The sequence below is a fragment of the Salvelinus fontinalis genome, chromosome 29 (genome assembly GCF_029448725.1).
Source record: "Salvelinus fontinalis isolate EN_2023a chromosome 29, ASM2944872v1, whole genome shotgun sequence".
Classification (NCBI taxonomy): domain Eukaryota; kingdom Metazoa; phylum Chordata; class Actinopteri; order Salmoniformes; family Salmonidae; genus Salvelinus; species Salvelinus fontinalis.
The window spans coordinates 21,887,925-21,910,257 of record NC_074693.1 but is presented as its reverse complement, the minus strand read 5'-3'; the positions used below and the strand labels follow the sequence as shown (position 1 = coordinate 21,910,257).

The 22,333-nt window shown below is 42.4% G+C and overlaps 1 protein-coding gene across 1 annotated transcript in view; it reads right to left on the bottom strand.

Annotated features, from left to right (window-relative positions):
• LOC129827608 (AF4/FMR2 family member 2-like) overlaps positions 1-22,333 on the bottom strand; it is a 344,455-nt gene that overhangs the window by 241,852 nt on the left and 80,270 nt on the right. The window contains exon 2 of the mRNA XM_055888597.1: positions 14,446-14,566. Within this exon, the coding sequence (XP_055744572.1) occupies positions 14,446-14,566 (121 nt within the window). The remainder of the gene's footprint in view (positions 1-14,445; positions 14,567-22,333) is intronic.

The window sequence follows — 22,333 nt, the reverse complement described above, 5'->3', positions numbered from 1 at the left end:
GAGAGGGCTAAAGAGAAAGCATCGCTGAACCAGTCACGCACTAACAGCACACATTGGTTTCTAAACACACATCATTTTACCGGCCCTTAAACCCCCCAGTTTACATGCCCGGACACTGAAGCCTAGAGTGGAGTGTCCATTCTCCTGCAGATGTGATGACATCAATGACTATTAAGCAGCTGAGTCAATGACACGGTAGGAGTCTGGAGCATAGATATGTCTCAGGCTCTAAACCTCTAACTACAGTATAGCCTGATTAAAGCCGTCTATCTATTTTTAGGACAATGCAGTTCCATTGCTGACACTACATCAAGTTCATATGTAACCTTACTGTACTACAACTGTTGTTTTGTATTTATTTATTTTATATTTGAATTGATTATTATTATCATATTTTTGGGGGAATATCCGAAACATACAATATACTTGCAGTGAAGCCCTCAACAACTACATCATACCAGTCATCCAACAGACTCCCATTCAGTGCGACACACAGAAGCATCCAGGGTCAATGCCCTGCTCAAGGGCACGTTGACAGATCTCAGACCAGGCCAAAACACGTGAACCCGAACGAACCCTCCAAGATCCCCCCCAGTTCCCCAAAAGCTCTCCCTCAACCATCCAAGACCACTCCCACAGCCCCCCCCAAGAAGAAAAAATGTAATAAAAATACTACTAATTCCATTCCCCACCCCCAAGAACCCCCCAATGCACCAACAACCAAGAAAATGAACTAAAGAGAAAAAAAGACAGAAGACAAACAGCAAACAATGCAAAAAATACAAAATATATTTTTTTAAACAAAGGACATCATGGACAACTAAAATCATAACAGCAATGCCAACTATATATGTTTGAGTGCATGTCTGGCACTATTACATGTGTGTGTGTCAGTGTGTATATGAATAAGAGTGTGTGTACATGCATTTGTACAAACACCTGCATGGCATCAACCTCAGGCAAACCGGCATTAGCTGTGAAACACTGCCCCTCAATGTCATTGAACCTTACTTTTTATTATGTTTCATTTTCACTTTATTTTTTACTTTAATCTGTGACCATTATTCTATCTCCTGCACAGGAACTCTATTCCCACTTGTCTCAAATTCCACATCCCAACCCTCTGCTTCCCTCAGCCCATCCCACCTATCTCTGCTGGCCACCCTCTTTGGATTTCTACACAACATATATCTTTCAACTATGCTGTGATGTTTTACATACAATTTGAATCTATCTAATCGAATAGAATTCACAGATTGCGAGTTGAAGATAAATACTTTTACTAAGAGTATTAGTATATTAGTAATTGACTGACCCGGTCTCTCCAGATCTCCTAACAGTACTATTTCTAGGGTCAATTTTAGATCAATGCTATGCATTTTCAGCCATTCCTGAACCTGAGACCAGAAACTGGCTACCTGAGGGCAATACCAAAAAAAATGGTCTATTGATTCTGTATCCTCACAACAAAATCTGCAGAGCTTCGATGATTTTAATGCCACAAATATTCAACATTTTGTTGGTGGCAAGAATTCTATATAATAATTTTAACTGAAAAGCACGAAGTCTTGAATCTTGCGTCGTTTTATGTATAAACTCATACATCCTGTACCATGGAATCCGTACATCAAAAATCTCTTCCCAACTATTTTGCAATCTGTATGGCACAGTTGCCAACATCTTGGTCCTTCAACTGTTGTTAATGTAAATTAAAGTGAACCAACAAGGGGATGTTCCCTCATGATACAGTAAAATCAGTAGCTATGAAAGGTTAAACGTCAAATTGCAAACAATATTTGGGGAGATTTACTGAAAGGCTAACAAGTTGCTCTTTGTCTGATTGTGGGGTTGTACCAGTCCACCCACCCAGACTGAGAGAGTTCCTTTCTCCATTACCCCTGCTGTCTGTCTGCTTGCTCACTAGAGGAATGCTGGGCCAGTGCATTCCTCTTCCTCCTCCTCTACACACACACACACACACACACACACACACACACACACACACACACACACACACACACACACACACACACACACACACACACACACACACACACACACACACACACACACACACACACACACTACGTTTTTCTATCCTCATGGGTACCTAAAAAGAGTTTCCATAAAAATCATATTTTCCCTAAAGCTTAAACCATCACCCTTAGCCATACCGTAAACCTAACTCCTAACCCTAAACACTAACCCCTTACCCTAACCCTAACCCCTAAGCTTAAAATAGCCTTTGTCCTCATGGGAAATGTTCCTTGTTTTACTATCCTTGTGAGGACCTTTGTGGATTTTAGGTCCCCACATGGATAGAAGAACCAACCCCCAGCCACCAACACACTCACACATGCTAGGACTGTTACGGTGACTGAGAACCTAACCTTAACCCTAAAACGTTATTTCATTTTTTATTTAACTAGCAAAGTCAGTTAAGAGCACAATCTTATTTACTATGACAGCCTACCCCAGCCAAACCCCAGCCAAACCCTAATGCAGACAACACTGGGCCAATTGTGCGCCACCCTATGGGACCAATCACAGTCAGTTGTTATACAGCCTGAAATTGAACTAGGATCTGTAGTGATGCCTCAACCACTGAGATGCAGTGCCTTAGACTGCTGTGCCACTCGGGAACCCTAGTGGCGTAGCAGTCGGACGTGTGTTTGTCTTGTCCCGTCTTGTCCCGCGTAAATAGTCCTCGTATTTTTTGTATACATTTCGTATATATTTTAATTTCACTTTCCATCTAGGAACTGAATATACATTCCCGCAACCCGCCTCACCCAATGTGGTACGGATCTGCTATTTTTTTATACTTTAGAACCGTAACCCCAATCAGAAGCTAGCCAGATAACTAGCTACTAGCTAGTAGTCAGTTAGCCACTGCTGCGGTCTTCACCCTTACCTGTTATGGCTGCACGCTGAATATTGAAAAAACTGGAAAATGTGTGCACATTTTCAAACGGCCTCCTAAGAAACTTTTTATTTTCCAATATGCATATATTTACTACTGTTGGATAGATAACAGTCTGTAGTTTCTAAAAAGGTTTGAATTGTTTCTCTAAGTCGAACAGAAATATTTTTACAGCCATTTTCCCAGCCGAATTGAGTTTCCCAAAATGCGATGTGTCTCTTTAAGACCTTCTCTATAAAAGGCCATTTGACTTGGGACCATATAAACACGTCAGAGGCGTTCGTCAGACTGTAATGCGGAAGTGAGAATTGAAAGGAGTCGAATATCTCGTCCCTGGACTGAATAACACAACTTCTTGTGAGACCTGCGCAGTTAAAATAAAAATCCGGGCGCGAAGGATAATTTGATCTCGGCTTCTGGAACAAGGTAGTTAACGTTGAATATGATGCCTGACTACGATATTATTTGCTACATGTCACAAAATCATCCTAAAGTATGTTTTTTCAATATACTTTAATTATATTATTGCAATTTATTCTGGACTTTAGATGTGAAACGACGGAAGAATTTTTTGAAGAAACGCTTTCTGGCGCAGCAATGCTACCGTGCTAGCTAACCAAAGAGGGAAATAATTCGTTCTGGAACCCAACTAAAGACTCTACTGGACATTGGACCCCGTTACAACATTCTGATGGAGTACCAAGAAAGATAAGACCCAATTTGGGATGCTTTTTCATATATATGTCGAACTGTTGAATGCTAACTCTGCTAACTATGCTAGGCTAGCGCTTGACTAGAATCAATGCTGCCTTATGCTAGCTTATGATGTTAGCTAATATAACGATATATTGTGTTTTCGCTGTAAAACACTTCAAAAATCGGAAATGTTGTCTGTATTCACAAGATATCTGTCTTTCATTAGTTATCCACCATATGTTTTTCTGAAATGTTTTATGAGGTGTAATTAGTAGCCGACGTTGGTGTATGTATTTTCTCTGGCTACTCCCGGCTGGATTCAGACTGTAGCTATGTATTAGCATTTTTGGGTAGCATCAATGTAAAACTGATTTATAGCTAAAATATGCACTTTTTATGAACAAAACATAGATTTATTGTGTAACATGTTATATGACTGTCATCTGAGGTCGTTTTTTCTGGGCTCTTTAGGTTGGTTTTAGTTTATTTCGGTTGGTTGTGCATGCTACTTCAATCATAATTCATACTTCATAATCATAATTCATACGTGTCTGTCCACTTTTGTATTTGGTGGTGAGCTAACATAAATATATGTGGTGTTTTCTCTGTAAAACATTTAAAAAATCGGACATGTTGGCTGGATTGACAAGATGTTTATCTTTCAAATGCTGTATTGGACTTGTTAATGTGTAAAAGTTAAATATTTTAAAAAAATAGATTTTGAATTTCGCGCTCTGCAGGGGTGTCATTTTCGGTCCGAGGTCGGGCTTGCACCCCAAACAGGTTAACTCGGACACCAGCCAGCTTCAGCTCGGGCCAAAACCTGCCAGTCTGCAGGCGTGATATCAACCCAGAGCATATAGGACGGCTTTTTCTCTACCACATCACCGGATTCCTGACGCAAGTTCTGGACAATTACACCGGATCATCGTCGCTAGCTAGCTGCAACCAAGTGGCTACTACTGGCTAATACCTCTGTCCCGAAACAAGCACCAGTTAGCCTTGAGCTAGCCTCGAGCTAGGCCCATCTGCCGGCTAGCCGAAGAGGTCTACCAGCGAATTCTTGGGCTACAATACCTCTTTTACCAATTGGACTGGACCCTTTATTGCCGACACGGAGCCCCGCCGATCCATCACGACTGGTCTGCCGACGTAATTGTCCGAGGTGGTTTCAACAGGCTTTTCCATTGCGACGTTTCTGAATACCCATCTGCTAATTATTAGCTGTCTTATCGGCTGCTATCTAAATAAGTATACCGGACAATTTTTTTCTTTTTTTTCTTGGGTCACTATATCTATTTTGCCAATTGGATCGATCCCCTCTACCACACGGAACCCCACTAATCTACCGACGGAAACGAACGAGGTGACAAAAAAATAAATAATAATAATAAAAAATAAAAAAAAATAAAAAACAGACCTCCATCCTATGTTATCTTGCTACCGATAGCCAGCTACCCGGCCAGCTGTCTGGATCGCCGTGACCCCAACCAACCTCTACTCACTGGACCCTTATGATCACTCGATTAAGCATGCCTCTCCTTAATGTAAATATGCCTTGTCCATTGCTGTTCTGGTTAGTGTTTATTGGCTTATTTCACTGTAGAGCCTCTAGCCCTGCTCACTATATATCCAACCTCTCAGTTCCACCACCCACATATGCGATGACATCACCTCGTTTCAATGATGTTTCTAGAGACAATATCTCTCTCATCATCACTCATTACCTAGGTTTACCTCCACTGTATTCACATCCTACCATACCTTTGTCTGTACATTATTCCTTGAAGCTATTTTATCGCCCCCAGAAACTTCCTTTTACTCTCTGTTCTAGACGTTCTAAACGACCAATTCTCATAGCTTTTAGCCGTACCCTTATCCTACTCCTCCTCTGTTCCTCTGGTGATGTAGAGGTGAATCCAGGCCCTGCAGTACCTAGCTCCACTCCTATTCCCCAGGCGCTCTCTTTTGATGACTTCTGTAACCGTAATAGCCTTGGTTTCATGCATGTTAACATTAGAAGCCTCCTCCCTAAGTTTGTTTTGTTCACTGCTTTAGCACACTCTGCCAACCCAGATGTTTTAGCCGTGTCTTAATCCTGGCTTAGGAAGACCACCAAAAATTCTGACATTTTCATCCCTAACTACAAGATTTTCAGACAAGATAGAACGGCCAAAGGGGGCGGTGTTGCAATCTACTGCAAGGATTGCCTGCAGAGTCCTGTTTTACTATCCAGGTCTGTTCCGAAACAATTTGAACTTCTACTTTTAAAAATCCACCTCTCTAAAAACAAGTCTCTCACTGTTGCCGCCTGCTATAGACCACCCTCTGCCCCCAGCTGTGCTCTGGACACCATATGTGAACTGATTGCCCCCCATCTATCTTCAGAGCTTGTGCTGCTAGGCGACCTAAATTGGAACATGCTTAACACCCCAGCCATCCTACAATCTAAGCTTGATGCCCTCAATCTCACACAAATTATCAATGAACCTACCAGGTATCACCCCAATTCCGTAAACACGGGTACCCTCATAGACATCATCCTAACCAACTTGCCCTCCAAATACACCTCTGCTGTTTTCAACCAAGATCTCAGCGATCACTGCCTCATTGCCTGTATCCGTAATGGGTCAGCGATCAAACGACCTCCACTCATCACTGTCAAACGCTCCCTGAAACACTTCAGCGAGCAGGCCTTTCTAATCGACCTGGCCGAGGTATCCTGGAAGGATATTGATCTCATCCCGTCAGTAGAGGATGCATGGATATTTTTTTTAAATGCCTTCCTCACCATCTTGAATAAGCATGCCCCATTCAAGAAATTTAGAACCAGGAACAGATATAGCCCTTGGTTCTCTCCTGACCTGACTGCCCTTAACCAACAGAAAAACATCCTATGGCGTTCTGCATTAGCATCGAACAGCCCCCGTGATATGCAACTTTTCAGGGAAGCTAGAAACCAGTATACACAGGCAGTTAGAAAAGCCAAGGCTAGCTTTTTCAAGCAGAAATTTGCTTCCTGCAACACAAACTGTTCTGAAAGAGCTGCAAAATCTGGACCCTTACAAATCAGCCGGGCTAGATAATCTGGACCCTTTCTTTCTAAAACTATCTGCTGAAATTGTTGCCACCCCTATTACCAGCCTTTTCAACCTCTCTTTCGTGTCGTCTGAGATTCCCAAAGATTGGAAAGCAGCTGCGGTTATCCCCCTCTTCAAAGGGGGGGACACTCTTGACCCAAACAGCTACAGACCTATATCTATCCTACCCTGCCTTTCTAAGGTCTTCGAAAGCCAAGTCAACAAACAGATTACCGACCATCTCGAATCCCAACATACCTTCTCCGCTATGCAATCTGGTTTCAGAGCTGGTCATGGGTGCACCTCAGCCACGCTCAAGGTCATAAACGATATCTTAACCGCTATCGATAGGAAACAGTACTGTGCAGCCATATTCATTGACCTGGCCAAGGCTTTTGACTCTGTCAATCACCACATCCTCATCGGCAGACTCGACAGCCTTGGTTTCTCTAATGATTGCCTCGCCTGGTTCACCAACTACTTCTCTGATCGAGTTCAGTGTGTCAAATCGGAGGGTCTGTTGTCCGGACCTCTGGCAGTCTCTATGGGGGTGCCACAGGGTTCAATTCTTGGACCGACTCTCTTCTCTGTATACATCAATGATGTCGCTCTTGCTGCTGGTGAGTCTCTCATCCACCTCTACGCAGACGACACTTTTCTGTATACTTCTGGCTTTTCTTTTGACACTGTGTTAACAACCCTCCAGGCGAGCTTCAATGCCACACAACTCTCCTTCCAACTGCTCTTAAATACAAGTAAAACTAAATGCATGCTCTTCAACCGATCGCTGCCTGCACCTGCCCGCCTGTCCAACATCACTACTCTGGACGGCTCTGACTTAGAATATGTGGACAACTATAAATACCTAGGTGTCTGGTTAGACTGTAAACTCTCCTTCCAGACTCACATCAAGCATCTCCAATCCAAAGTTAAATCTAGAATCGGCTTCCTATTCCGCAACAAAGCATCCTTCACTCATGCTGCCAAACATACCCTTGTAAAACTGACCATCCTACCAATCCTCGACTTCGGTGATGTCATTTACAAAATAGCCTCCAAAACCCTACTCAATAATTTGGATGCAGTCTATCACAGTGCCATCCGTTTTGTCACCAAAGCCCCATATACTACCCACCACTGCGACCTGTACGCTCTCGTTGGCTGGCCCTCGCTTCACACTCGTCGCCAAACCCACTGGCTCCAGGTCATCTACAAAACCCTGCTAGGTAAAGTCCCCCCTTATCTCAGCTCGCTGGTCACCATAGCAACGCCCACCCGTAGCACGCGCTCCAGCAGGTATATCTCTCTGGTCACCCCCAAAACCAATTCTTCCTTTGGCCGCCTCTCCTTCCAGTTCTCTGCTGCCAATGACTGGAACGAACTACAAAAATCTCTGAAACTGGAAACACTTATCTCCCTCACTAGCTTTAAGCACCAGCTGTCAGAGCAGCTCATAGATTACTGCACCTGTACATAGCCCATCTATAATTTAGCCCAAACAACTACCTCTTTACCTACTGTATTTATTTATTTTGCTCCTTTGCACCCCATTATTTCTATCTCTACTTTGCACCTTCTTCCACTGCAAACCAACCATTCCAGTGTTTTTGTTTTTACTTGCTATATTGTATTTACTTCGCCACCATGGCCTTTTTATATTTTTATTTATTTATATATATATTTTGTTTGCCTTCACCTCCCTTATCTCACCTCACTTGCTCATATTGTATTTAGACTTATTTTTCACTGTATTATTGACTGTATGTTTGTTTTACTCCATGTGTAACTATGTGTTGTTGTATGTGTCAAACTGCTTTGCTTTATCTTGGCCAGGTCGCAATTGTAAATGAGAACGTGTTCTCAATTTGCCTACCTGGTTAAATAAAGGTGAAAAAAATAAAAAAATAAATAAAATAACACTAGTTCTTAACCATAAACCTAATTCTAACCCTAACACTAATTCTAACCTTAACCCTAAACCCCCTAGAAATAGCATTTGACCTTGTGGGGACTATCAAAACGTCCCCAGTTGGTGCCCACAAGTATAGTTACAAGTATAGTTACACACGTTCACACACACAGAACATGCCCGTTCATCTTCATCTGAGCGCCCGCTCCTCCTACTTCTTTCAGTCAGGGAAATTAGGTTCCAGAACACATGACTGTCCTCTTTACTGAGTCTCGAATCTGTCCAGTTAGTTAGCTGAGAGATCTCAGGCTTGGCTAGGGAACAGTGGCCTGACTGCCCTCACACCTTAGCCTCCCATTGATCCTGCTCTCACAACACATCCACAGGAGAATCCCTCTCTATTGACACTGCTTAGCACACGCACACGCACACGCACACGCACACACACACACACACACACACACACACACACACACACACACACACACACACACACACACACACACACACACTCTCTTCTCTAGTATCTGTCTGCAGCCAGTCAGCCAATGGATACATCATACTGAGAGCAGGGGATACATGAAGGACTGAGACTGCTTGGCACCTCCATGACTTATAGGAGAAAGGTGTAATCGTCTTTCACATTTATCATTACTCTACTGTACATCATTCATATGGACAATATGGGACCTAAGGGATGTGTTTGATGCACAATGTAATACATGCTACAGCAAAACATAATATCATCATGGCATGTAAAGAAAAGCATTAAAAAATATATAGAGAAGCAGATCATTTGGAACACTTCAAAGTCTGTGATATCTTATCCTGTCCACACTAGCTGTCTATGCCTGTAGCCCCCATACGGACAGTAATCTGCTTGAATGCAGTCAGTGGTCTCCAATTCCTTTAATTAATATAACATAAAGTCATAGCACATATCGGTAGGCATAGAACAAGCTGCTATTCACCCGCTATAGAAAAACTGTTTAGACCATCTGTGGCATCTCATTCATCTAGTAACACACAAAGAGAACACACACAGATCTGGCAGGCGAGGAAAACTGTGCATTTGGAGACTGGCAGACTGGCAGACACTGATGGAGCCCAACGACTGGAGGAGCCACAGTAGACTGGAGACAGACTGACGAGACCGGTCAGGAAAAGAGGATTAACTACTCGCCCAATGACTGGAATAGCCAGAGTAGACTGGAGAGAGACTGACGAGACTGGTCAGGAACAGGATATTAACTACTAGCCCAAAGACTGGAGGAGCCAGAGTAGACTGGAAACAGACTGACGAGACCGGTCAGGAACAGGGAATTAACTACTTGGATGTGTTCTCTACATCTATACATGGGGGTGGGGTATAGGTGGTATATATGGAAGGGGTTGAAGCTGGGGGTATGATGGGGGGGTGTAGAAGTTGGAGGAATAATGGGGGGAGAGTAGTTGAAGGAATAATGGGGGGGTAGAAGCTCTGGGAATAATAGGGGTAGAAGCTGGACTATAATGGGGCGGGGGTGTAGAAGCTGGGGGTATAATGGGGGGTAGAAGCTGGGTGAATAATGGGGGGGGGGCGAGGCTGGTGGAAAATAGGGAGTGATAGAAGCTGGGGGGGCAAGGCTGGTGGAAAATAGGGAGTGGTAGAAGCTGGGGCAACAATGGGGAGTAGAAGCTGGGGGGAAAATGGGGACTTAGAAGCTGAGAGAATAATGGGGAGCAGAAGCTGGGGTATAATGGGGGGTGTAGGTGGTATAATGGAAGGGGTTGAAGCGGGGGGTATAATGGGGGGTGTAGAAGTTGGAGGAATAATGGGGGAGTAGAAGTTAAAGGAATAACGGGGGGTAGAAGCTAGGGGAACAATGGGGGTAGAAGCTGGAGTATAATGGTGGAGGTAGAAGCTCGGGGAATAATGGTGGGGTAGAAGCTGGAGTAAAATGGGCGGGGGTGTAGAAGCTGGGGGTATAATGGGGGTAGAAGCTGGGGGTATAATGGGGTAGAAGCTGGGGGAATAATGGGGGGGGGTAGAAGCTGGAGAAATAATAGAGGGTAGAAGCTGGTGGAATAATGGGGGGGTTAGAAGCTGGTGGAATAATAGGGAGTGGTAGAAGCTGGGGGAACAATGGGGGAGTAGAAGCTGGGGGAATAATGGGGAGCAGAAGCTGAGTTATAATGGGGTGGTGTAGGTGGTATAATGGGAGGGGTTGAAGTTTGAGGAATAATGGGGGGTAGAAGCTTGGGGAATAATGGGGGGTAGAAGCTGGAGTATAATGTGGGGGTGTAGAAGCTGGGGGAATAATGGGGGTAGAAGCTGGGGTATAATGGGGGTAAAAGCTGGAGGATTAATAGGGGGTGGCAGAAGCTAGGTGAATAATGGGGGGGTTAGAAGCTGGTGGAATAAAAGGGGGTGGTAGAAGCTGGGGGAATGAAGGGGGAGTAGAAGCTGTGTGAATAACGGTGGAGCAGAAGCTGGGGTATAATGGGGGGGTGTAGGTGGTATAATGGGAGAGGTTGAAGCTGGGGGCATAATGAGGGTAGAAGCAGGGGGAATAATGGGAGGGTAGAAGCTGGGGTATAATGGGGGGTAGAAGCTGGTGGAATAATAGGGGGTAGTAGAAGCTGGGGTATAATGGGGGGTAGAAGCTGGTGGAATAATAGGGGGTAGTAGAAGCTGGGGGAATAATGATGGAGGTAGAAGCTGGGGGAATAATGGGGGAGTAGAAGCTGGGGTATAATGGGGGGTGTAGGTGTTATAATGGGATATAATGGAGTAGAAGCTGGGGGAATAATGAGGTGGTTGAAGCTGGGGTATAATGGGGTGTAGAAGCTGGAGGAAGAATAGGGGGTGGTAGAAGCTGGGTGAATAATGGGGGAGTAGAAGCTGGTGGAATAACAGGGAGTGGTAGAAGCTAGGGGAATAATGGGGGGTAGAAGTTGAAGGAATAATGGGGGGGGCTAGAAGTTGGAGGAATAATCAGGGAGTAGAAGCTGGGGTAATAATGGGGAGCAGAAGCTGAGTTATAATGGGGTGGTGTAGGTGGTATAACGGGAGGGGTTGAAGCTGGGAGTATAATGGAGGGTAGAAGTTTGAGGAATAATGGGGGGAAGAAGCTTGAGGAATAATGGGGGGTAGGAGCTGGAGTATAATGTGGGGGTGTAGAAGCTGGGGGAATAATGGGGGTAGAAGCTGGGGTATAATGGGGGTAAAAGCTGGAGGAATAATAGGGGGTGGCAGAAGCTAGGTGAATAATGGGGGGTTAGAAGCTGGTGGAATAATGGGGGGGGGGGGGGGGGGTTACAAGCTGGTGGAATAATAAGGGGTGGTAGAAGCTGGGGGAATAATGGGGGAGTAGAAGCTGGGGGAATAAAGAGGGAGTAGAAGCTGTGGGAGTAACGGTGGAGCAGAAGCTGGGGGCATAATGAGGGTAGAAGCAGGGGGAATAATGGGAGGGTAGAAGCTGGGGTATAATGGGGGGTAGAAGCTGGTGGAATAATAGGGGGTGGTAGAAGCTGGGGGAATAATGGGGGAATAGAAGCTGGGGAATAATGGGGGGCAGAAGATGGGGTATAATGGGGCGGGGTGTAGGTGGTATAATGGGAGGAGTTGTAGCTTGGGGTATAATAGGGGGGTGGAAGTTGGAGGAATAATGGGGGGGTAGAAGTTGGAGGAATAATTGGGGTTAGAAGTTGGAGGAATAATTGGGAGTAGAAGCTGGGTGAAGCTGGAGGAATAATGTGAGGTAGAAGCTTGGGGTATAATGAGGGTGTAGAAGCTGGGGGGTATAATGGGGAGGTAGAAGCTTGAGGAATAATGGGGGGGTAGAAGCTGGTGGTATAATGGGGGGTCAACGCTGGATGTATAATGGGGGGGGTGTAAAACTTGGGGGTATAAAGGTAGTAGAAGCTGGGGTATAATGGGGGTAGAAGCTGGGGGAATAATGGGGGAGGTAGAAGCTGGGGAAATAATGGGGGAATAGAAGCTGGGGAATAATGGGGGAGCAGAAGATGGGGTATAATGGGGAGGGGTGCTGGTGGTATAATGGGAGGGGTTGAAGCTTGGGCTATAATGGGGGGTGGAAGTTGGAGGAATAATGGGGGGTAGAAGTTGGAGGAATAATTGGGAGTAGAAGCTGGGGGAATAATGGGGGGTAAAAGCTGGAGTATAATGGGGGGTGTAGAAGCTGGGGGTATAATTGGGTAGATGCTGGGGGAATAATTGGGGAATAGAAGCTGGGGAATAATGGGGGAGCAGAAGATGGGGTATAATGGGGTGGGGTGTAGGTGGTATAATGGGAGGGGTTGAAGCTTGGGGTATAATAGGGGGGGTGGAAGTTGGAGGAATAATGGGGGGTAGAAGTTTGAGAAATAATTGGGGGTAGAAGCAGGGGGAATAATTGGAAGGTAGAAGCTGTGTGAAGCTGGAGAAATAATGTGTGGTAGAAGCTTGGGGTATAATGGGGGATAGAAGCTGTAGGTATAATGGGGGGGGGGTAGAGAATGTGTATATAATGGTGGGTAGAATTTGGAGGAATAATGGGGATAAGAAGTTTGAGTAATAATGGGGGATAGAAGCTGGTAGTATAATGGGGGTCGATGCTGGATGTATAATGGAGGGGGTTAGAAGCTGAGGAAATAATAGGGGGATAGAAGCTGGGGGTATAATAAGGGGGTAGACGCTGGGGGGAAAATTGGGGGGTAGAAGCTGTACGTATAATGGGGGTTAGAAGCTGTGCGTAAACAGGGGGGTAGAAGATGGGTGTTTAATGAGGGTGTCGAAGCAGGTGTAAAATGGGGGGGGTTGAAGCTGGGGAAATATTATGTGGGGTAGAAGCTGGGGTTATAATGAGGGGGTAGACACTGGGGGAGTAATGGGGGATAGAAGCTGGGGGAATAATAGGGGGGTAGAAGCTGGGGGTATAATGGGGGGTAGAAGATGGATGCATAGTGGGGAGGGGGTTGGAGCTGGGCTTGTAATGTGGGTAGAAGCTGGGGGAATAATAGGGGGGTAGAAGCTGGGGGTACAATGGGGAGGTAGAAGCTGGAGAAATATGGGGGGGTAGAAGCTGGAGAAATAATGGGGGGGGTAGAAGTTGGAGGTATAATGGGGAAGGGTGGTAGAAGATGGTAGTATTATGGGGTGGGTGTAGAAGCTTGGGGAATAATGGGTGGTGGAAGCTTGGGGTATAATGGGGGGTAGAGGCTGTAGGTATAATGGGGGGGTAGAGGTAGAGAATGTGTGTATAATGGTGGGTAGAATTTGGAGGAATAATGGGGATAAGAAGTTTGCGTAATAATGGGGGGGTAGAAGCTGGTGGTATAATGGGGGGCGATGCTGGTTATATAATGGGGGGGTAGAAGATGGGTGTTTAATGAGGGGGTCGAAGCAGGTGTAAAATGGGGGGAGTGGAAGCTGGGGAAATATTAGGTGGGGTAGAAGCTGGGGTTATAATGAGGGGGTAGACACTGGGGGAGTAATGGGGGATAGAAGCTGGGGGAATAATAGGGGGGTAGAAGCTGGAGGAATAATGGGGGTGGTAGAATCTGGGTTTTATAATGGGGGGCAGAAATTGGAGGTATAATGGGGGGGGTAGAAGCTAGGGGTATAATGGGGGGTAGAAGCTGGAGGAATAATTGGGGGTAGAAGCTGGGGTCTATTAGGGAGGGGTGTAGAAGCTGGGAGTATAAACTTATTTTATCAAGCAACTTACATCATGCTTGCTGCCAGGCGATGCCCTAGGAAAAGTGATGGGAGATGGGATGCTGCATGCTGATTGACCTCCTTCCCAACTCCTCACGCCCTTCCTTCCTTCCTTTCTTCCTTCCCAGGCCCTTACCTTGTATGGCTCCCCAAAGAGATTAAACCCAGAGGAGAAGAGATCTTCGTCCTGCTGCACCTCCTGAGTCCGCCGCTCCCACTCCCTCTTCTTGAGCGCATTGCGGTCCTGCTCATAATGACTGCATGGGGAGAGAAGGAGGAGAAGACAACACCAGGTCCGTCAGAGTAATCACAGCTGTCATGATAGACTGCAGGGCTCTCCAACCCTGTTTCTGGAGAGCTACCATCCTGTAACTCATTAATAATTATCTTGTTCAATAAATTGAAAGAGTTTTTTTATTTTTTATTTTAGGGGTGGATCAGCTTAATATTGCGGAAAGAATGTTACTTCCAATGTAATTGACTGCATCATTTCCAATCCCCCATATTTTTGGGGTAAATATATATATCCATACACGTATGCATACATATACACATATATACATACACATACCTATATAGACATATATACTTTTTTAAAGAATATACCTTTATTATTATTCCCCGCAAACCCTACCACTGATCCCCCAATTGGAGTAAACTAATAAACACTTCTGCTTTTACCTTCAATTATTACATCTTATATACATTTTACAGACAGTCTACTTTACAATAGTTCTCTCTTGTTTGTTCTTAGTCCTTCCTCTATTTCTGAAGTCCATTCTGTTTGATTTCCACTTGTAACTGTGCTATTTCACAAAAGCTCCGAACCTATACACATTTCACAGATCCCCGTATGCCCTACATTGTTTATCTTGTTATTAGTCCCACCCTTCAGCTCCACTCAACCCTTCCCATCTATCTCCAACATCATCCATTTTGGATTTTTATTTGCCATATATTTTTCAACTGTGCTGTGATGCTTCACAAAAGATTTGAACCTTCCTATTCTCATAGCTTCTACAGATTGTAAATTAAAAATTAACATTTTTGCTAAAATAATTATTATATTATTGATTGATTGACTATGGCTTTTCAAATCCCCCAGTATTGCTATCTGTAGCGTTAGTTCTAGGCAAATGTTGCAATTCTTCAGCCATTCCTGGACCTGTGACCAAAAACGAGCTACATATGGACAATACCAAAATAAATGATCTAATGACTCTGCCTCCTCACAGCAGAATCTGCAGAGCTGGGAAGATTGTATCCCCCATATATATATATATATATAACATTCTATTAGTTGCAAGAATTTTGTATAGTAATTTAAATTGAAAAAAGTTTTGAATCCGGCGTTGTTTTGCGTATCAATTCATAAACCATGTGCCATGGAATGGGTACATCAAAAATCTCTTCCCAACTATTTTGCAATTTATATGGCACAGCTGTCCGTTTTTTGGTCCTTAAATGAAATTGGTATATGTTTCGATTTATCACACTTTTCTTTAACCATTTATGTTCTTTAATACATGGCCGACATACAATTTCCTTACTTTTTTCCCCTTCTACTTGCCTCTTCCATTTTTGTGGTAATGCTGGAATTAATTGGTTGTAATTTTGGGTAGAGCAGACATTTCCATATGTCTGTGTTAGCTGCATGTTTGACATAACTCCACCAGTCCTATTTATGATATCATTCACTAAAATTATACCTTTTTTAAACATTTCTTCGATAAATACATTTTTTTTTATCAATTACTATATTTGAATTTAACCACAATATTTGTTGTACTATTTCTTCCATCCTTACAGGTGGGTTAAACTGAAATTGCAACCAACTTTCTAAGGCTTGTTTAAAAAATAAAGATATTTTGGAGATTATTTCCTTTTCAAACAACTGAAAGTGAGCAGGTGTAATCTGAATAAAGGGAAAAAGGCCCTTCTTGAACATAGGATGAGACATTCGTACCAATTTACTAGAGAACCAGTTTGGATTTAAGTATAACTTTTGTATGACTGATGCCTTTAGTGAGAGGTCTAATACTTTAATATTTAATCATTTCTGCCCTCCGAATTCATATTCGTTATATAACAAGGCCCTTTTAATTTTATCGGGCTTGCCGTTCCAAATAAAATTGAATATTTTTTGTTCATATCATTTAAAAAGCAGGTCACTAGGTGTAGGCAAAACCACAAGCAAATAGGTCAACTGTGATATGACTAAAGAGTTAATCAGGGTGATTTTTCCACAAATAGACAGGTATTTTCCTCTCCATGGTAGCAAGATCTTATCTATTTTTGCTAATTTTCTATAAAAATTTATTGGAGGGAGATCATTTCTTTCTTTTGGGATTTGTATACCGATTATGTCCACATCTCCGTCAGACCATTTAATTGGTAAACTACATGGTAATGTAAAATGTGTATTTTTTAGTGATCCAATACGTAATATGGTACATTTATCATAATCTGGTTTTAATCCAGAGAGGATAGCAAATGTATCTAGATCCTCTAAGAGGCCGTGGAGAGATTCTAGTTGTGGTTTTAAAAGAAAACATGAATCATCAGCGTACAATGACACCTTAGTTTTTAGGCCCTGGATTTCTAATCCCTTAATATTGATGTTTGATCTAATTTTAACAGCTAACATTTCGATGGCAATAATAAATAGATATGCCGATAGTGGACAACCTTGTTTTACTCGTCTAGATAGTTTAAAACTTTCTGAGATGTAGCCATTATTTACTATTTTACACCTAGGGTTACTATACATAATGTTAACCCATTTAATAAGAGATTCCCCAAAATTGAAATATTCTAGGGATTTATATATAAACTCCAGTCGTACTTTATCAAAAGCCTTTTCAAAATCAGCTATGAAAACCAGGCCTGGTGTCCCCGATATTTCATAGTGTTCTATTGTTTCCAGTACTTGTCTTATATTATCTCCAATGTATCGTCCATGTAAAAAAACCTGTCTGATTAGGATGAATAATATCTGACAATACTTGTTTTATTCTATGCGCCAAGTATTTTGCTAGGATTTTTGCATCACAACACTGAAGTGTAAGAGGTCTCCAATTTTTTAAATGGACTGGATCTTTTTATATACCACTTGGGTCCTGTTTCAGTAATAATGATATCAGACCTTCTTGTTGCGTGTCTGATAATCTACCATTTATATATAAGTGGTTAAAACAAGCTAACAATGGTCCTTTGAGTATATCAAAAAAAGTTTTGTATACTTCCACTGGTATGCCATCCAGCCCTGGAGTTTTCCCATCCTTAAACGCCCCAATTGCATCAAGCAGTTACTCCTCTGTAATCTGGCCTTCACATGAGTTGATCTGTACAGATGTTAATTTTACATTATTATTAGGAAAAGAATCCATACAATTAGTTTCAGTTAGTGGAGATGGAGGAGCCTGAAACGAAAACATATTCTTAAAGTACTTTACTTCCTCTTTCAAAATATCATTTGGTGAATCATGCGTGACTCCATCATTTGTAACAAGTTTTAATAAAACATTTTGGTAGCATTTTTATATTGAAGATTGAAAATGAATTTGGTGCATTTTCTCCCATATTCCATCCAGTTCGCTTTATTTGTATAATATATTACACTGCATCTTTCTTGAATAATTTCCTCCATTTCTTTTTGTTTTTCATCTAACTTATTCTGTGCCTCTATGGTACCGTTTTTATTGCTATCTAACTGTACTGTTAGTCCTTCAATTTCCTTTGTTAATATGGACTCTTTTGATCTAAATTGCTTTTGTTTTATAGATGAGTACTGAATTGCATTGCCTCTAAAGGCACACTTAAAATTGTCCCACACAATACGGGGATCTGCTGTACCTATGTTATGTCTGAAAAAGTCAGTTACAAATTCTTCTGTCCTAGTTCTAAACAATTTATCATCTAGTAGGCTTTGATTAAATGTCCAATATCCTCGCCCACGTGGAAATCTGTAAGAGTAATATATATGCCAATTATGTGATGATCCGACCGCATTCTGGCCCCTCCCCTATCAACACTTTTTAAACTTTTGGTGCCAGAGAGAATGGTATAAGAAAGTAGTCAAGACGACTAGCTTGATTAAGCCTCCGCCATGTATATCTCACTAGGTCAGGGTATTAAGCCTCCACCATGTAGATCTCACTAGGTCAGGGTATTAAGCCTCCGCCATGTATATCTCACTAGGTCAGGGTATTTAAGTCTTCATATATCCACTAATTCCAATATATCCATGACATTCATGATTTCCTTAAGTGCCCGAGGGTGAGAGTTTGTAGTGTGATTTCCTTTCCGGTCCATAGATGTATTTAAGTCCGTATTAAAATCTCCCACTATAATAATAGAGTCTAGTGTTGCTTGTAGAGTTGATAAATTCGTATATATATTTTCAAAGAAGCTTGGATCATCATTATGCGGACCGTATAGGTTAATAAGCCATATCTGTTTATTGTCCAATAACATATTTTAAATAATCCATCTACCTTGAGGATCTGTTTGGACAAGTTGCACATTTGGATCAAAATTATTGTTAATTAAAACCATCACCCTTTTTGAATTTCTTTGTCCATGGGAGAAATATATTTCGCCCCCCCAGTTCTTTTTCCACAAAACTTCATCTAAAACTGTTGAATGGGTTTCCTGTAAACAATAGATATTATAATCCTTCTCTTTTAGCCAGGTAAATACTGATCGTCTTGTCTTATTATCTGCTAAGCCATTACAATTGTAACTGGCTATATTTATTTCACCACTTACCATAATGAGACACAACTTTCAATTATTTTTATCAAAATATATGTTTGTAAACGTACCAATAAAAAGTAAAATGATGATTGAGTGTCTATATAGATGTACCATGATATTTGCATTGCTACTAAGTAAACCTCCAATTGGTCCCTACTATTCCTCCCGCTAAAAGCCCTCCTCATCCCGAGTCGGGTTTTCACCTCAATGCCCGGCAGACCACCCTCGACCCCCTGTATCCCATAGCCCTGAACCGACTGGGATCCATCCTTTGAAAAGAGAACACAGTGCCATTTACCGAATTGAATTAGATCAACTGACAAATGCATTTCCATCGCCCTCACCTCGATTTGTATTATATATAGCTGTGGATCATCCTCTATTGTCCCTAACATCTTTTACTCCTTCGCAACAGTTGTGGGATAGACACATACACCCACACACGCTCAACCCTTACCCCCACACAACCATAAGCTCAGTTTCTCAACAATTGCACCATCCCAGAGCCCAACTCAAGATAGGTCATGATTTACAAATGCACTTGCAGTTGCAGCTGCATGAGAAGGCCTGCAAGACCGCGCAAAAAATGGGTAAAAATTGGGAGCTTTTATTTACCATTGTCACATCCTAGATGATGGAGGTCAAATGTACACCTTCTTCCTGAAACACCCACAATACGGTCACCCGTAATGACCATATTCCCAAGCATCTCCATGCAGTCCGACTTTGATTTTGTGCCACCAGGGTCACAATAATATACCCCCTCTCTGAATGTCCGAGTGTGACCCCGTCCCCATGGGTTACTGCAGCTAGTGTTGCCAGCACTGCCACTGCCTGGGTGGGGGCACCCCACCGGAATCCCCACCGGTTAGGTACAAGGTCGTCAAGGTTCTCATTAGCAGCTTTGAGAATTTCCTTGTATATTATGCTCTCCCTTTAGGGGGCTTTGGCTTTGCAGGACCAACCCTGCCAAGCAGGCTCAGAATCTTGAGGGGGCAGTGCTGCTCTTGGTCTCTGACCTCATTTTAGCGGCATACAGACTGCTTACAGCAGGCACATAAAACAGTTAGGGACTTCTCCTTAGTATCTGGGTCATTCAGGTGGGTGTCTAGGGTATAGGGCCATGGACCTTACCATTAAAATAGGATAAGAAATAATTATAAATAATTTATTTTAAAAATGTAGTTCCCCATGATAGGACAATAAATAAATAAGACGTATAATTCATTATAAAAGTATATCCATCATCTGAACAACATTGGAAGCCCTCTCATACCCCGGCTCACAGCAATACATTGGCTCTGGGATTTGCCACCATTTCATTACTCACTCACTCAACTTTCCAAACATAACAAATAAAATAAAAAATAAACACACACCACACCATCCACACATACTGTGCCTTCTGTTGACTTAGTTTTTATCTTCACTATGTTGAATTAGTGCTTGTGTGTTCAATTTGTTTACTTACTTTTTATCTTCACTATGTTGAATTAGTGCTTGTGTGTTCAATATGTGAAGATATATAGAAAAGCTATATTTTTTATTGTATTGTTACAATCCATAACCGGGCTAGAATTGTGTTTATTTTCCTCATTTATGAGAACTTTGTAATTTTTTTAATAACCATGGAGTAGTCTTTGTGTCTCTGAACAACTGGTTATCAATATATAGTTTATCAACGACGAGAGCTACTCGTTTCGCTTTGAATCTATTTTCTTTGAAAATTGGATACAGAACTTTGCGCCGTTCTGCAATTTCCTTCGGAAACTGATCATTCATGCCAATTTTGGTCCCAGCAAGTCTTTTACCCAGGCTTTTAACCATTATTTTATCTTTAAATGAAGCAAATTTGGCAACGATTGGGCGTTCATACCTTTGGCCTCTCTGTCCGAAGCGGTGTACAAGTTCAAGTTGGATTTTGTCGATAACTTCGCGTGGAATCTGAAGCGCTGTAAGGAGGAACTCTCTAACTACAGATTCAGGAACTTCCCCTTCTATCTCCTGGATACCTGTAAGTACCAGATTCTCTCTCATTGATCTAGTTTGTATGTCCAGTAAGGCTTCCCTCAGAACGGTGTTCCCCTTTTTAATTTCATTCATTTCGGTTTCAATCTTATTGACTGTCCCTTTTAGCTTGTGTGTTTCCTTCTCCAATGTCGCAGGTTTTTCATCACTCATCTCTAGGCTTGCCTTCAACTCTTTTATATCCTTACTAACTAATTCAAGTATATCCAGTTTGTCATTTATTGATTTTAACAGATCGGTTTCGACCTTTACCATTCCCGGTGGTGAAAATATTAAATCATCAGTGTCTATAGAAGAAATCGGTCCCCCTGTCTTACTCTCCATCATGTTTGGGTGTTGCTTGTTTTCGTAATATTTGTCGATAAATGTCTCTAGTCTTAAGATTTGTTTTGTGTTATTATCCAGATTGAAGGTTATCACCCACCAGATTATGTAGTGCTAATATTTTAGTCTAACTTGCAGATATTGAATATTACGTTTTATCTTGAGGTGCTCTACATAACTTCGTTCAGTCCGCCATTACGTTTACGTCCGCCACTTAAACTGAATGAGGTTAGTTACACCTGGGGTTGTAGCAAAACCTACAGGAGGGTAGCTCTCTAGATACAGGGTTAGAGAGCCCTGCCACAGAGAAACATTGAAATCCCTTTCCCTGAAAAGATGTGAGGGAAGCCCTATCTGTCTAATAGGCACAAGCTGACACTAAGCTGATGAAGGATAGGCAGCCCCGGAGAGAAAGGAAGTGGATTGTCACACAAATACTGAATACAGAACACTGTCAAGGCAAGGCACTGTCGGAAAGAAAGGGCATGCTTACCCAAGAGGAGAAAGAAAGGGAATGGTTACCCAACACGGAGTGGAAGGGCCAGCCACAGTTTATTAACTTCTTATGGCTGCAAGGCAAAGTGTTGAGTAGCCAGTGAAATCGTGCCCATTTCAAACGGCCTCCTACTCAAATCTTGCTCGTACAATATGAATATTATTATTATTTTTGGATAGAAAACACTTTCTAGTTTCTAAAAGAGTTGGAATTATTTCTCTGAGTGAAACAGAAGTCCTTCTGCAGCACTTTTCCTGACCAGGAAGTGAAATGTCAGAAATCGATGCTCTTTTCAACTTGATGCCTATACATGGTCTTGACACTTAGGAGTCTGCTGACACTCTATACGCCTTCCTATTGGTGTAAAGAGGATGTCAGAAAATAATTTTTTGTGCTCATCTTGTTCTGTGGTGGAAAA